The 17,824-nt window shown below is 34.9% G+C and overlaps 1 protein-coding gene across 1 annotated transcript in view; it reads left to right on the top strand.

The window, feature by feature from the left end:
- Positions 1-978: 978 nt before the first annotated feature.
- The window catches only part of LOC128211304 (spermine oxidase-like), a 56,276-nt gene continuing 39,430 nt past the window's right edge, over positions 979-17,824 (top strand). Inside the window, exons 1-2 of the mRNA XM_052915960.1 lie at positions 979-1,377; positions 11,080-11,988. Coding sequence (XP_052771920.1) covers positions 1,209-1,377; positions 11,080-11,988 — 1,078 coding nt within the window. The 5' untranslated portion in view covers positions 979-1,208. The remainder of the gene's footprint in view (positions 1,378-11,079; positions 11,989-17,824) is intronic.

The following is a 17,824-nucleotide window of genomic DNA, read 5'->3' as shown; positions in this document are numbered from 1 at the left end:
TTTAGGTCAAAACGATGCGTACAAGTATACTGAACAGCCAAAATCAATCATGTGAAAATGGCCAAAATCTTACGGTTCAGTCCAATGCCGAGTGTGTATGCCTGCTATGATCAGGCCTGTACTGTAGGAAAAGTAAGGAAATATGACGTAGATACGGGTCAGTTAGGGTAAAAGTCTATGATTTTCATTAAACCGACACTGTACGTAACAGTACAGACATATTAAGTGGATTGTAATCTGCGGAAGGGTATTCTCAAAGGGTATTCTAAAAAAGGTTTGCCATTAGTGTTGACTGTAGTAGCACAATGGTAATGGTACCAGTAGGTACATATTTGTATAGAGCAGACCAGGTAATGACCACGAAATCACTGGCGTGGGTTTGGGTCTAAGAGAGTACCACCATGTGGTGTTTTATGAAGGATTCGTGTTATAAAGTATATACAACTGTAGGTAAGAGAGTATCAGTTGTATTAAAAAGTTCATGTTAGATTATGTTTCCAACTTCAATTTGTAATCAACTTACTAGTAACTCCGGCTTAATAACATGATTGGAAGTTTCCAGTCTACACTACTGGTACAGCCGTAGCGGGCCACCATTACCCTATTAAGTACTATAGGAAGGTGAAGGAACAAGTTATTTTATATCAGTCTGCAGGAGTTTAGAGGTTGCAGTGTACTTCAGTTGACAGCTTAAACTAGAGGTGTTCCAGTTTCTGTCTGTAAACTTGGACTTGTCAGAACTAACCAATACTAATAGTGGCATGTAACCCTACGAGGATGCAGACGACAAAGAAATAAATAACAGATGTATCATAGTTTTGACATCAAATACATAGAACAACATTTTAGAATTAAACATACTTACCACAAATTCAAAGTGTTGCTTCAGTGCCGGTGTCAACAGTTCTTTACGAATACACACGTATAAAGATTTATGCTGTCAATAATTTAGTGACCTGTGGCCTTTTTATGGGAAAACCACTCCTACATGATGACGTCAGATCGACGAGAAGCTTGTTTAGTTGTTATGTATACAGTGACAGAGTCAATGTAAATTACCCAAAGAGAGTGGTTGAAATTTTAAAAAGAATCTAACAACAACAAACGTGTCCATCATACATTTGGATAGAGGTTTTCATTCATGATTTTGTGATATTTGCTTCGTATATAACACAGGAAGGTCACGATTGTGAAGTACATCAGACAAAATGGCCACCGACGTGCACGAAAGCATTAATAAGACAAAAGTTCTAATTATTGGTGCTGGAATATCCGGGATATCTGCTGCAGAATTTATGGCAAAGAATGGATTTACCGATTTTAAAATCCTCGAAGCATCAAACCGGACTGGCGGTAGAATATGGACATACGAACTTGGTATATCCGAATTTTTGTTACTTTCCAAATTTGTCCGAAATTTGGTTCATTGACATTAGTCCATTTAGTACAGTATCTGGGCTTAGAAAATATATATATTTAAATAAGGTACGACACACATATATTTTTTATGGAACATATGAATAATAATAACCCCTTTCAGTTTATGAAATTACTTTACATTGATACAGTATAAAAAAGGATTTTTTAGCAATCATTAGACTGAAAAGTATCATTATATATCAGTGTTCGAGCAAGGCCTTAATAGCAGGGTGGTACCGCTGCCCTTTTTCAGCACCCTGCTGCCTTTTTACTATACCCTACTGTGTCCTTTTGTTTGATGGTCTATTTTTAGATATATGTATAAAAATAAATATAAGTATACAAATAATAATATTATATATAATTTGGACACCAATGTAAAGTAAAGATAACAGCTAAGGTATTAATAACAAACTATAAGTAATTAATGTAATTACAACAAATACACAATGTCAAATGATCATTGGCTCTTGCAAGTGGCCTTTAGTGCACATCAAATGTGCCCTTTCTGACCTAGCATCCTGCCCTTTTTCAAACCCTGGCGGAGCATTGATACATTATATGAATAAGTGATATGTTGTTTTGACAACAGTGAAGCTAGAGTCAGAGATAAGGAGTGGTTTGCATGCATCGTTCATAAGAAGGCCAAAGTCATTTTACTCTAAATAATAATTTTAGCTCATCTGTGAGGCATTGTCATAATCTTTGTTGTCATTTTTTTTCATTTGATGTTTTCTGTGTGTTAGTGAAAAAACTTGAATCTAACCAAACACAATAACAGTATTCTAATGAAACAAGGTGCCAAAAACAATGCTCAAAATTCATAACAGGTCAATGACTCCGGCTTAAAAGGGATTAATTCCGGTTTCATATGGTCATATATTATGTTTTTGCTATTTTATGTGAGATGCAAAATGCTGATAAAAAAACCCATTCATACATGTATACATGCATCATAATCTAAACAGTATTGAAAATTGATCAATATTATGTCTGTATTTACCAAAATCTCTTCAATGAGTATAAATGTAGCCAGTTTCTGCTTTGTGTTTGTTCTTAAAAATACCTATAAACTCTGGTTAAACAAATCAACTATCATTGCCATTATATTGTTTGACAGTGAGTCCTTTTGATATTTTAAAGTTTAATATGATAAATGCACCATTATTGATACAGCATTGGCGCTCAGTCTTGCGTTAATATAATTTCATCTGAATTTAGTTTACAAGGGGAACCCACATGTACATCCAAATTAAGTTCTGTTGCTGAATGAAATATTTATGATTGACATAATTTGTGCAATATAAAGTTGGTGTTATGATGTTCAGACAACAACTATGAACTACTTTCAAAGTATTTTACTTTACAGATTAACAACTAATATAAATTTATATGTTAATATAACTGTTTTGATGCAAATCTAATTTAAATACAATACATTCGCACAACTCGACAAAAAAAGTTCAGTGAAAGATTTTTTTCCATTTATATTTATACCCTCGAAAGGAACAGCCAATCAAAGTAAAGCTGAAACACTGTGACACCAGACATTAATACTGGCGCAAATAGAATGTGAAAGTAGATTACGCAGTAAATAATATATTATTGTATATTTTAAAGTTAAAAGAAAGCAATTATGTTAGATAATAAACCGTTATAACAATGTTGGATTTGCTTTGTACAGTGGACATGTCAAAGTATTTTTGATACAGTTGATCATAATTGCTTATCTAAATGTCACATCTCATATTACAGGACCGAGGTATATTTTAAGTAACAGCAGAGTGAGACAAAGTCAAAACCAAAAAATTGCACTATATTAAATATAAAATGTTAAAACTACTTCTCATGTTATCATTGTCGGCAACCACAGTACATTTTCCGTTACGGATAAGTAACAGAAAATGTACATGTACAGCTTTTGTGTAAATAAATGTACAATAATTCTTCATAAATCTCTTGAAAATGTATTCTGATGATTGGTTTTAAGACTTTTGATGAATATTACAAATGTGCATGTAAAAAGCATACATGTCCTACTAATTTGCATGCACCAGAGTGTACCTCTATTAAATAAATAATCAGGTTAAAAGGTCAAACATTTTACTTGCCCTCTCAGACTCTGCTGCAATAATGTGAACTACTTTTAACCACTCTTTCTGTTGTGTTACTGTATTTATAAATATCAACTGAGAAGCCATAGCATTGGAAAATGTCCAATTTGTATTGTTAAGCTTTCTGTTCACATGCATAATCTATTGAGTTTGTGGAGAGGTCATCCCCAAGTAATCAGATTTAGTAATGGTAACAAGTTATATCATTTAGCCATACCATAATTGCTAACTAGATGACCTGATTCAAGCTAAATATACATATAAGTATTTAATAATTATTAGTACATATTTCAAAGTAAAACAATAAGTACTGTACTTCATGTATTTCTGTCTGTACAAGTTACCTATAAAACAGTTTTGACTCATGTTAGATGTCCATCCGCCCCATTTCAACAAAGATCTCTAACTCAATCAGAGTCATAACATGATCTTTGTGTCATATTTTTGTTGTTAAGCAACACATTTGTGTGAATTAAACTTTCAGTCAGAAAAAAAAAAATGAACACAGAATGTTGGAATAAAAAAAAATCACCATGTTGCCATTGGTATATAAATTGGTAATATTTATATAAATTTAAGATTATTGAAGTCACCCCTAAGGTCCTTTAAAGAAAAGCATGAAGTCTTTTCAAAACAAGTGTACGTAAATATTTTATTGTATACAAGAAAGCGAAGGAACATGACTGTCAAGTCAATGAAAAGTTTAAAATCCCTGTTTGCATATTAAATACTTAGGTATGAATACTTCTGTATTAAAAGCCATTTGCAACATTTTCGCCCATGTGTGTGAATGCATTTTCTATAATTTGAACTCAGTTGACCTTCAGGTCTCCCTGCTGTAGAGGTCGGTGGGTCAGGTCATTGTCCCTAGTGTTCAGCTTCCCATGACAGTTTTTGTTCTATTCCCTGATGTTTTAAATGGATAGTTGTAAAATTATATTTCTTTTTATTTCGTTCTAAAACTTATAATTTTATTAGTTTACCACTCACTGGTAAAAGCGTATTCATAATTGTTGACAGACATGTAGAACTTTATGCAAAAGACAAAAGTTGAGGTTACTTTTAGTCAGTGGGAGCTGTCCACTGGCACAACATTTCACACAGCCCATGATTTAAACAATGTTCTATGTTTTATAGATTCCATATATTTTTTTATGTGGCAAAACGATTGTTCGTTATGCTTCTGGGCTGTAATTTTATTCTAAATTGTTAACAAAATCAATAGTTGTTATCAAGACAAGCCAGGCTAAGTTTTGGTTTAAATATGCCTTAGGTTGTTTTAATAGATTGTAAAGAAACTGCACTATTTGTTTCCTTTGAAGATACATTAAAAGCTACCTAAAGGGTTTGAACCATTATTGTAGGAGGTAACCACATCCATTTTATTCAATACTGAACCAGACTGCCTTTGCCGTTAGATAACTATAAAAATATGTGAATCACTAACGGATCGTGTGGATCTTGTCCTCTTTAAACTTTTTGGCATCAAACATCACATTTAGCTGAGCTTATAAGTGATTCAATGTGGGCATCTTCATTTTGTACTTGTACCAAACCTTTCATATTTAATAAATGTAGAGCAGCAAGAACATCAGGAGACAAACCTGCGGTCTGACTCGTAGCACCTAAAAAAAGTTTAGTTTTCTTCTTAATCATCTGAAATCCATCAGTAAGGAGTAACTCATGGGGAAAACAAGTCATTTAAATTCACCATGTTCACCTTGGGTGTTATTTGGTTTGCCTGCTCATGTAAATATTAAAGCCCTTCTTTGTCTTCAGAGGAGGGCAAAGAGGACTGGCAATGGCACTGGGTGAACTGACACTTATAGACTGATATATTTATGATTCAGGAAGACCACTAATGATTCCATGTAACAATCACATCAACGTCCTAGAGTAGTCAGAGCTTAGTTTAATGTCCTGTTTAAGATAAAGTTGCTTTATCAGTGCATATTATTCAGTTTCTATTCATCATTGTTGAACTTTGCATTAAGTACACATTCATACATTGATGTCATTGATGTGGTGTTTTGGGTGTGGTTAAAGTTAAACCAGCATTACATTGATGATTATTCGGTGCTCTGAGCACAACATCACAGTTTTGGAACAGTAAAAAATACCCTAGTTAAGCTAATTAATGTTTGAACATTTCATTTCATGTACCAAGATGCAAAGCTGATTAATGTTTTAACATATATTATTTTATGAACCAAACAGCAGAAAGTGTCATGTACATATTTTTTATATACTGTAAATATCACCACTTATTGGTGCTTTTTTAAACAAAAACATGGTCATTCAAATTTATCGGGTACAAACAGGATACAATTTCACAATGATGTTTACGATTGGAATGTTTGACAGTAAATTCATGATAAAATGCATTTGGCCAATGGATAAATTGCATGACTGTACCGTTCTGTTTTCAGTAAATGTAAAGGATTGCTCTACTAAGAAAATAAAAAAAAATGTTCACAAAAGCACTTCCTCTTTACACCATGATTTAATTCTTTAGACGTCTGAACCGTTTAATATAAATATATATAGATATAATATATTGTAGTATACAGATAATTTACTAACTCTCATTTCATTTCATGAAGTTGCTACATGGAAAATGCATTAAAGAAATATAACACACCACTGAGGGTCATATGACATTATAAGGACCGGCCAGTCAGCCACCGAAAGTGTATATGGACCGAGGCGTTAGCCGAGGTCCATTCACCTTCGGGGGCTGACTGACAGGTCCTTATAATGCCATATGGCCCGAATTGGTGTGTTGTATTTCTTATATTATACCGAACATTTTATAGAACCATTAATTATTTTTAATGCACTTAAGATGTGTTTTATTGAACAAAGCTTATAATGTTAACTTGCGACAAATCTACGTCATTGTGAAAAAAGCAAGCCGCACCTACTAGTTGCATGACGTCATCGGTCCATATGACATTTTTGGCGAGGTCCGGACCAGCCAAAAATATGATATGGACCGGTGACGTCATAAAACTGGATTTTTATCAAAATACAGTGATATACGGACCGATCGAGTTTATATATACAAAGAAGGGACACATTTATGTGAGGTATAATATTCAGTATTAGTTATTTTTTTTTTTTTTTAATTGAACCATTAATTTGGCATATAACATCGCTGCCAACTTCATTGTTTAATTTAAGCAATTTTAAACAAGGCATGCATGTTGTTGGAATTGACCGAAGTAATGAAAAAGCATGTTTCTTTGATTATGAATACAATCTTTCAATGAATACATTGGAGTAAATGTGCATTTGTAAGGCAGGGAAATAATTGAATGAGATAAAGCATAATACAACATGTCATAATATACAAATATTTACAATGCAGACACTGTGCAGCTGTTACAGTTTTAAAAGGAACTTCAATTGTGCTGTGAGGCCGTGATTAAAAAACCCACTTTGTTTGGTCGTACTGACCTACATTTGAAGAGGTTGGTAGGTGCTGTTTTTTTACCACCTAATCCATGAGCTGCATCGCACATGTTCGGACCCTATAAATTATACAATCTCTATAAAACTTCTCTTTGAATGGGAAGGTATTTTTTTGCATATTTTTTGTATGAAGTTCTAACAAATACCAAGTCCATGTCTCCATAGTGACCAAGAGTTCTTCATCAAGACTTACTTGGACAAAATTCATCCTGTTTGGTACGAATATTAAAATAAGTCATCAGACCATTTAACATTTATATTATATAAAGACATAAAACGTCAAAATTGAGCAGTAAAACACAGACATGCTTGTAAAATTGTATCTTTTACAATTATCAGATATACATAATCCTGAAATATCAATTGAAATTTGGCAATGTGCCTCTCGTTTGAGGCAGCAGTATTCTTGTTGGAAGCGGCAGCATTCTTGTTCGGGGCATCAGTATTCTGATTGAAGGCAGCAGCATTCTTTCTGAAGGAAGCAGCATTCTCGTAGGAGGCAGCAGCATTCCCGTTGAAGGCAGCAGCATTCTTGTTGGAGTAAAAGCATTCTTGTTGGAGTAAAAGCATTCTCGTGTGGGGCAGCAGCATTCTCGTTGGAGGCAGCAGCATTCTCGTTGGAGGCAGCAGCATTCTTGTAGGGGGCAGCAGCATTCTCGTTGGGGGCAGCAGCATTCTCGTTGTAGGCAGCAGCATTCTTGTTGGAGTAAGAGCATTCTCGTGTGGGGCAGCAGCATTCTCGTTGGAGGCAGCAGCATTCTCTTTGGAGGCAGCAGCATTCTCGTTGGGGGCAGCAGCACTATCGTTGGATGCAGCAGCATTCTCGAAGGGTGCAGCAGCACTGTCGTTGGATGCAGCAGCATTCTTGTAGGGGGCAGCAGCACTGTCATTGGATACAGCAGCATTCGCGTTGGGGGCAGTAGCATTCTTGTAGGGGGCAGCAGCATTCTTGTTGGGGGCAGTATTCTCGTTGGAGGCAGCAGCATTCTCATTGGAGGCAGCAACAATCTCATTGGTGGCAGCAGCATTTTTTCGTTGGAGGCAGCAACATTCTTGTTGGAGGCAGCAGCATTCTCGTTTCATGCAGATGCATTCTTGTTGGAGGCAGCAGCATTCTCGTTTCAGGCAGCAGCATTCACGTTGGAGGCAGCAGCATTCTCGTTGGGAGCAGCAGCATTCTCGTTAGGGGCAGCAGCATTCTCGTTGGGGACAGCAGCATTCTTGTTGGAGGCAGCAGCATTCTCGTTTCAGGCAGCAGCATTCCTGTTGGAGGCAGCAGCATTCTCTTGGGGGCAGCAGCATTTTTGTTGGGGGCAGTAGCATTCTTGTTGGAGGAAGCAGCATTCTTGTTGGAGGAAGCAGCATTCTCGTTTGAGGCAGCAGCATTCTTGTTTAAGGCAGCAGCATTCCTGTTGGAGGCAGCAGCATTCCTGTTGGAGGCAGCAGCATTCTCGTTGGGGGCAGCAGCATTCTTGTTGGAGGAAGCAGCATTCTCGTTGGAGGCAGCAGCATTTTCGTTGTAGGAAGCAGCATTCTTGTTGGAGGAAGCAGCATTCTTGTTGGAGGCAGTAGCATTCTCATTGGAGGCAGCAGCATTCTCGTTTGAGGTAGCAGCATTCTCGTTGGAGGAAGCAGCATTCTTGTTGGAGGCAGCAGCATTCTCGTTGGAGGAAGCAGTATTCTCATTGGAGGCAGCAGCATTCTCGATTTGCCATGTTTGTTGAAAGGCTATTGTGGTGTGACAACTTGAAATAAATCAATATAATGTTGGCCCAAACCAGATATTCTCAAGAGATTTAGCATATATTGTGACAATGGCAATACTTTTATAAAGCAAGTCCAATAACTCTGGCCAAAATCATTTTGAGTTATTTCTCTTAAACATCAACTGAGAAAAATGGTAAGTGCCTGGCCCAGGCATTAACTTAATTGCTGTGCTCTAATGTGTATAATATGTGCTCACAAGTTGTAAAACATTCACTGATCTCATATAAAACATTGAGCATCATTGAGGTCCAGACTAGCTTCCTGTTTGCGTTATAGTTATAAAACATGAAAAACACTGAGGTTCATTACTGTCTGTGTAAAAACACAAAACAGGAAAAATGATATTGTCATTTCCTGTCTGATGGGATTTTGTCTCATCCAAAATGTATAAATTTAGATTGAACAAGTCTTTAAATGGTATTGTATAACATATTTCGCAAAAAAATACAATTTATCACTCAGACAGTTATATAACTACATGTTAACATGAAATCCAACCAGTATGTTGATGTCTTAATGGAAAAGAATGAATCAGAGATGGAACATCAATCACTTAATATTAATTGCTGAGCATGCAAGGACATTAGGATGGAAGCTGTAGTGTTGGTAATTAATTACAGTTTTACAGTGTCACTTAAGGTTGATGAGATTAATAGCGTATTAGGCCTAAAATAACATATTTAGAGTGTTCCATCCCATAATGACCAAACAAATCCGCCTGACCAGAGTATGAAATGCCTAGCTTCCAGTTTGTTTTGTTCTTTCAATCAACATCCAAGAAATAAAAATGTGTGAATTAAGTCACAAACCAAAGTCGAGGTGTTGATCAAATAAACCTAGGTCAGAAAAGTATGTTCACATTTACTTCCAAATAAACATTATCCAAACTTCTTGTTTATTAATATATAGATAACTGTTTGTCTGCAGACTGAACCACACTTAATTTACCTGGTTGGGTGGGAGGGGAAATGAAGAATATCTAAGGTCTGGCCTTATTTGCCATACTCTCCTTTATCTGTAACAAACACGTGCAGTTTTATGTAATCATCATGTTCTTAAAAATAAAGTATTTCTGGCATTCAGTAAAACAACCCCTGTGATAATGGTTCTTTGAATTTAAGTTCCTTTTGGTGAAAAAAACATTCTGACTGATAATAATAGTTCAAAAATGTGCTGGTATTATATAGAGTAAAAGTACATATCCATTATCATAACATTTACTTTTTTAACAGTGCTCCTAATTTGGTTGCACTTTTATAATACAAGCAGATTATAGTACTCTTAAGGTTTCATAACATCATATATTAATGTAAATAATAGCAACATTATTGATCTGTTAGATAAGCAGTCATCGAAATTAGACTTTTGGATGAACAAATCCGAATTCTTATAAGTACTATTGCTTTAATGGCATCATATTTTTAACAAGCTATGCTATATAAAATTCAGAATTTGAGCAAGCCTGAAAGACATTTTACCAGTGCAGGGCTTGCGGGCTTGTGCTAATTTCAACCACTGGATAGGACCGACTAACTTGACCTTTTAGAACTTGGAAACATTGTAGGACTGACAATTGATCTGTTTTTGGAGCTTGGAAACTTCGTATGAATGACTGTTTATCTGTTAGATAGGACTAACTATATTTACCTATTACTATTAGAGTCTAAAACCTTGTAGGACTGACTACTGACCTCTAGGAGAATCTAATATCTATTTTTATGAAGAAGAAAAGTTCACTCATGGAGACAAACATTCAGAAATGTGAAAAGTGTATGATATTAGGCTATCGCTATTTAACATAACACTTGAATAGAAATATTTAATTAGATTTGTAAGATAGCTTGTCAATTTATGCTATGAATAAGATATATACATATAAATTTACAAGTTGATTACTTTGACATCATTAACAGGCCTCATCACCTTAGCATGGAATAATTAAATTTTTAGAGTTGACTTTATGTATATGCTTTGGTCGAAATGAACTCAAACACTCCAATTCTGAATTTTATATAGCAGGCTTGTTAAAAAATTTGATGCCAAGCAAAGGATAAGAATTCGGGCTAGTTCGTCCAAAAGTCTAATTTCTATGACTGTATATGCACTTACTTGTTGATTTAAGCAGTTTATAAAATCATCATTTATATATAAGGGACAATTTCACTCTTTTTACAGGGTGGGTGTTAAAGTGACCTTATCAACTGCTTTTTGAGCCACTGTATAAATAATAAATGGGCCATAAATAGTTATTGTAAACTTTTGGCAGCAAAGTCATTAATAGTTTTTGTTGTTTTGTTTTTTTCAGATGGCAAGGGCATCAATGTTGAAATGGGAGCCAACTGGATCCATGGAATTGAACGTAACCCCATCTTTCAAATTGCCGACAGTAATGGCCTCCTCCAGTTGCGATACAAGGACAAGGGCCTTCGACACAAAAATGTGTTCTTGACAGAAACAGGACAAGAAGTGAACCAGAAAACTGTAAAAGACGTGGACTTCAGTTATGGACTGTTGATTCAACAGTGTGAAGAGTTCTATCAAATGGAGCTGTACGCTCCGTACGACAGCGTTGGCGAATATATGCACTATGAAATTGAAGAGAAGTTGGAGAACTTATCAGACGATGAGCGAAAGTTGCGTGAAATGATCTTCGATCAGCATTTGAAGCAGGAGACGGTGGTTTCGGGATGTAATGACCTTAATGATGTGTCCTTGGGAGAGTTTGGTTGTTACGAAGAGCTGCCAGGTGTCCACTATACAATTCCGCCAGGTTTTCAGTCGGTCCTAGACATCCTGCTAAACCAAGTGCCTGAAAACAATATACTTTTGGAACACTCCGTTAAATGCATTCATTGGGGCAACAATGAGAATGACGGTCGTGTGCTAGTAGAGTGTGAAAATGGTAAGAAATTCAGTGCGGAACATGTGATCGTGACTTGTTCACTCGGTGTGCTCAAAGCGTCTTGTGATAGGATGTTTGAACCACCACTTCCTAAGGAGAAAAAGGAGTCTATTGAGAAGTTGGGATTTGGCATTGTGGATCGATTGAATTTGTATTTTGATGAGCCAATAGTGGACGCAGACATTTTCAGAGTGGAGCTGCTTTGGGACGACCACCAATACAAGGACAACGTGAGAAATCCAACCGACCTTGCCACGTCATGGTTCAGGAAAATCTACTCTTTTGAGGCGGTGCACAGTAACGTAATTTCAGGTGGGTACCATAAACTGTTAGCTAAAGCACACACACAATATAAAAAGCATTTTACATGGCAAATGCATTAATGTATTATAGTAGAGGACTGTGACAATATATCACATGGCAAGCAATATACAGGGTTAGCCTACACTTGATGGAAATGTTGAAATGAAAGACTGTTTTGCTCCTTATATATATTCTCAGGTTGTCAGAACTCGGGTCTTTTGATTTACAAGAGCACCCGGGTTTTGACGAACAGGAATTGTAATCGACCCGAAATTAACACATATCATAAATTTGTAGTATATATATATATATATATATATATATATGTCCAAAATGTATCAAAACAGACCATTAGTCTTGAAAATTAGGCTCCAAGATCAGACCCTTGAGAACAGCAGTTTTATATATAGGTTTTTAGTCTTATAACACTACCGCCATTTCATATTGATTACTTCCTTGATCTTAGTTCATTGGTATATTTGAATAATAAGCTATAATTAAATGTTTTTGTTTTCTTGCAATTTGAGTGTTAAAAGCATGTAACTTCCCCCATGACACTGACAGATTTTTAATGTGCACTGGCATTTCGGAGAGCGGTCTTTAAATGAAACACTACACCATTCTGTAGAATGCAGATTTGTTTTGATATTCTGTTTGTTAGTTACACAATTGTGCGGTGTAGTGAGCTGACCTCCTGGTTGAATAAAAAAGACGTTATGAAAATTATATATTTATCTTAATGATCTGTAAACTTATGCCTATTTTTTTTATTTCTCTCTGATCTTGTATCTATTATTCAGTTTAATTGCTGCTGTCATTAGACCATAATTAAAAGAGTCGCACACCGAGGCAGTTCTTGTCTCAATACAAGGTTGCCTCCAAAACCACCTCTCTGTAGCTAAATTGATACCTTTATAGTTTTCAAACATAATTTGAGGGAGAAAATTCAATCAAAAAAGCATTTCTAACTTTCTGGTTTGTATTATAAATGACATAACATCACACTGAGGATAGTTATTACATTAGTTTTATGTCTAAAATACATCATGATTTTATTTCATGATATCCAATTAAGATAGTAAAATGAAGTTTTATTACACATGCAGTCAGTGACAATACACACATGGGTAGCACTGGCTTTAACAATTGTTTAGCTGTGCCTAATTTTAAATAAACAACAAGACAGAATTTGCAACTATTTAGATTAACATGTGCAATACATGGTTAAGAATTAGCAAGTAGGTAATTGTATGAAAGAGGCTCAAACTTGTATGCTTTCTAAATAGTTACTAAAGAAGATGTTTTATTTGCACTTAATATGGTGAATGTTTCACCAGTAAGGTCAAGGATGGATCAAAGTATTAGTTTTAGCCACTGCTTGACCTGCCTGGAGGAACCATTCTGTGTATTGATTAATACAAATAACTTATTGGCAACTTACCCATTTACTGGACATGGATAATAGACTTTCTATCACACAAGAGTAGACAGGAAATATGGGCATCAGCTTTTGGGTGTTTTCAGACTTTTCAGATGACCTGATTATCAGCGGATCTGATGTACACTGTATAACTACATGTACTAGCCTTTGGAGTGGACATTTATTGGAATGCTATAATCATATTGTGGGCTTTTGTTAGTATGTTTTGAAGTCGGGTCAGGTCCACGTTTTTCTATATGTATAAGATGTTGACAGTTGTAGATACAACTTTATACTCCAAATTGTTGGCCATTGTCAAATGAAACATTACCACAAATTGTTGCATAAAGTTGTGTCAAGGTTTTCCCTAGGGGCATATATGTGCTATAAACACAAATACCTACGGGAGTAAAATACAAGATATTATATAAAATTTGTTTCTTATTTGACTGTTTCCAAAAGGAAAACCATGTTTATGTCTGAATTATCTATTTTGTTGAGACTCGCTCGTATGCTATCAAAATGGAGTCCTCAACATTTGAATCCATTTAATTAAAATCTTTCGCATCCGATTGAATTCAGCTGATACTTTAGATGTAATCAAATTTAAACACATTCTAGATTCTTAATTAATTGGTTTTAGAATGAAATAAACTTCATAACATGTACAGTTTTAATGTTTTTGGATAGCATGACAATATTTTCTAAGGCACACAGTTTTCTTTATTATTTTCCTGAAATAACTGCAACATTATGTTGCCAACTGCATTAGAGTGGTATTTAATACAGATGTTATGTCATACATATAAAGTTATATTATCCTAATTTTTTTGTGTAATGTACTTTTCAGCACAAATTATTGGAATATGATTTAAAATATTATCTTTTCTCAATTGCCTTATAAAAATAGTTCTAAAAATTACCCATAAGAAAAAATTACCCATGGGGTATGAATATATCGTGCAGGAGTCAAATTTGTCTCATTGGAAAATGTTCAACATTTATAATAACCCAACAATTGTTCCATTACCCTAGGGTGAATCTAGTCATATAAAAGCAACATCAGACTCATCAGCAAAAGTTGTGTAAGGGTTAAAAAAACAAAAACATTTGGTTCCGGTTACCCGTCCCTACCTACCACTTTTATAGTCAGTTTGAAAAAAAAAATGAAAAAATAAAAAGTTTTTTTGTTTGTTTTTTAAAAAAAAAATCCAGTTTGTAGTTGAAAACCTTAAATGCTTATGCAGAAGATAACTTTAACACCATTATCCAATGATGAAAATGACATTCTTATACAAAGCTTAATAAAAACTTTTATTTAAAAGGATGTAACCTTAACCAAACAATTTTTTTTAGGCCTAAGTAGCTTAATTAGGAAGCTGAGAAACTCCTGTGTTTTAAGTAATTATTATTCCTCGGTAATTTCACAATTGGATAGAAATAATGTAATTTGTTCAGGTTGTGTTAAAATATCTGAAAATGAGACTTGTTTATTGCCAGTTTATTAAGGGTAAATGTTATATGATAAGGTACATTAATATTACATTGTGGTGTCTTTGAGCTCGTTCAACTTTCTGTATATTGCCAAAATGAACCCTTACATAATAATTATAAAATGTTCCACATTTAAATCAGAAGAAAGTGGGATAATAAAATCATTTAGACAGAAACTCTGAACTACTTGACATTGTTCTAATGATTTCTGGTATCCAACTTTCTCCTGTTTTTTATGCAGGATTTCCCCAGCCTTTACTGCTCTTCTGTGGTTGGATCACTGACAAACTGACATCATTATGATTATATATGTGAACTGTAGGGAGCACTCAACATTTTCTTTATGACATTGTCACTATTCTGAAATGATGTAGACTGTTTTGCACTTGTTCCACCCTATCAGTTGAGTTCAGTGTTGAGGCTGCTTCAATTGCTGTGTTAATCATCTAGGTATTGATTGCATTATTTCTTATAAAGAAGGCAAAAGACCCATTGTAAATACAGAAAGCTAAAAGTAAACAGTAGCACAGCTTTATCAATCGACAGAGTTATTCATGACATTAGTGAATGGTTTTATAACCCTGGCAAGGTGTATTTATGATCATAATAGGCCTTGTCTGTATCTAGGTCATGTTGTTGAACCAGATCAAGGCCTCCTTGTGTAGAGACGGTCTTCTGTTTACAAACATTCTCCACCTTTTTATGTCACGTTCTGTATCGGCCTTACAACTGAAGTATTACTTACATTAGTCCTAAATATAATTAGTTACTCTGTACAATCGGAAATTGATCTCTTGTTAATTTGTATTCAATATTGCTATTAATAATTCAGTATATGTGACCATTGAGTATGTGTCATACTTTCAAGGTATACCGGTAACTGCGTTCTTTGGACCATCTTTGTGCCTTTGATCGTATTTAGAAGGAACAAACATGCATCGATGTTCCTGTAATTCATAATTATTAGCATGTGTCATAATTGTACATGTATTTACGGTAAGTTAGATGAATCAGTGGTTGAAATAAGTACAAGCCTGTAAGCCCTAACTGGTTATATGTTCGATATTCCAATTTTTCAGAGCCAGCCAAATGAAGTCTTGTAGTGATACTTAATATATACAGAAATGTCAAAGCACTAATGTCTATAATTCAATAGCCTTTCTAAACTCATTTGTATGATGAGAAATGATACATAAAGAGTGCACAAAGTTGGTTGTCTCTGACCTTCAAAACTTATGATGGCAATGACTTCTAAATTGATTATCTGGATTGACATTCGTGTTGTGTTGTACGTTGTGCATTGTCTTACTTAACTCTTAACAAGTTTTCAATAAAACTGTCAGACAATTAAACGGCAAACACCCTCGTATACATCATACTGGGATGTTAATTTGTAGCTAAAAAAGTGTTTCAAATTCACATTACATTTCAAATGGTAATATTAATCAATTATATAAAACCAGCAACCCCCATGTCAGATAAAACATGCTTTGTCAGTATTTCAAATAACAAAATCAAGATACAGATTGCATACTCTTGGCAAGACTTCAATATAAAACCACAAATCAGCAGTGTAAAATTTGGTCTGGGGCATACTGATAATATGTAGCACCAGGTCTGTGACGTGGAATGTTTCAAGTTTTATCAGATTCAGAAAACTATGTAATATTGCCACAATTAAAATGGTTTGTTCAGCATTCTGCGTCACTGGCTGGGAAATTCATTGCGAAGCCAATGTTTTTTATCCTCTCCATATATCTTTCTTAAAAGAATTGAGGGTTGGTGTGCAAAAACATAACAAAAAAAATTTCTACTTACTCTCTCAAATTTTGGTAGTGAATGTATGATAAAAGTTAAAACACTATGTAATTGTTCTTTATCATTTTTAGTCTTATAAACAGGACAAAAAACAACAACTTAAGAACTTTGTGTTGAGCGCGATTGCATCTATACACTATAAGCCAGCGAGCATGTCCCACCACTGTACAACTCACTTCATAAAACCAATTTAAATGGGTAAGTGGCTTTCTCTCCAGAAACATTCTAAATTGTTGAATTAGAATCTGTCTGCGATCACATAGGCCGAGAATTGAGTGAAAACACTTAGTTATAGTTAGATGACATGAAGTAAATTCTTAATGAATATGAATTGGCGGAGTGAGCGTAGCGAATAACAGTTAAATAATAACTATAACTATTAATTTTTGTTTTACTACATCAGCTGGGTGCAGCCCGTTAGTGTGACTGCTAGCCCACTAAAACCAATTAATAATTTGGTCATTGTTTTCGTAAACAATACCAATGATTAATTGTGACCATTTGTGGATGTATGATCCCATTTGTTAAAGCAAGCCGTAAACAATTTTTTTGCCTAATGCTTAGCACTATTTGGTGTTGCATGTCATTTTCATTCAAATGTTTGGCAAAAATGAGAGAGTATGTCTCCGCATTATGTCAGAGGCTCTCAAAATATAGTGGAGGTTTAATGACCTGGCTGTGTCATGCTCGTCTTGTTTTCAGGACATGGGTTAATAATTCCAGCAGCTGTAATCTATGGGTCTTTGGCCAGACTTTTTCCTGATGAATATACTAATGGGGCCCTTTCTGGGGCTTTAAGAAGGGACCAATTTTTTCTTTGAAGGAAAATGAATTTGTCAGAGAATTCTTCAGATGTTGTGATCATTTTCAGTTTTGTAAAAATGGCTGAATTAAAAAAGAAATCTCCGATATAGAGAAAAACTGTGATGCCATTTTCCGAGACTATGATACTGTAAGTAAAATTGTTTCATCGCAGATAAATCCAAAACTGCTAAAGGGGTTTTGGGCTCCAGGTTGCTAGACCTACAGACTTTTATAATTGTTAATCGGAATCAACATTTTAAACATTTGAAGAAGTAACTTGTGGACGGGCATATTAACCCCAGCACTGAC

This window comes from Mya arenaria, chromosome 12, assembly GCF_026914265.1.
Source record: "Mya arenaria isolate MELC-2E11 chromosome 12, ASM2691426v1".
NCBI classification, from domain to species: domain Eukaryota; kingdom Metazoa; phylum Mollusca; class Bivalvia; order Myida; family Myidae; genus Mya; species Mya arenaria.
Note: the sequence above shows the minus strand (reverse complement) of the source record. Positions and strands in the feature narration are given on the sequence as shown.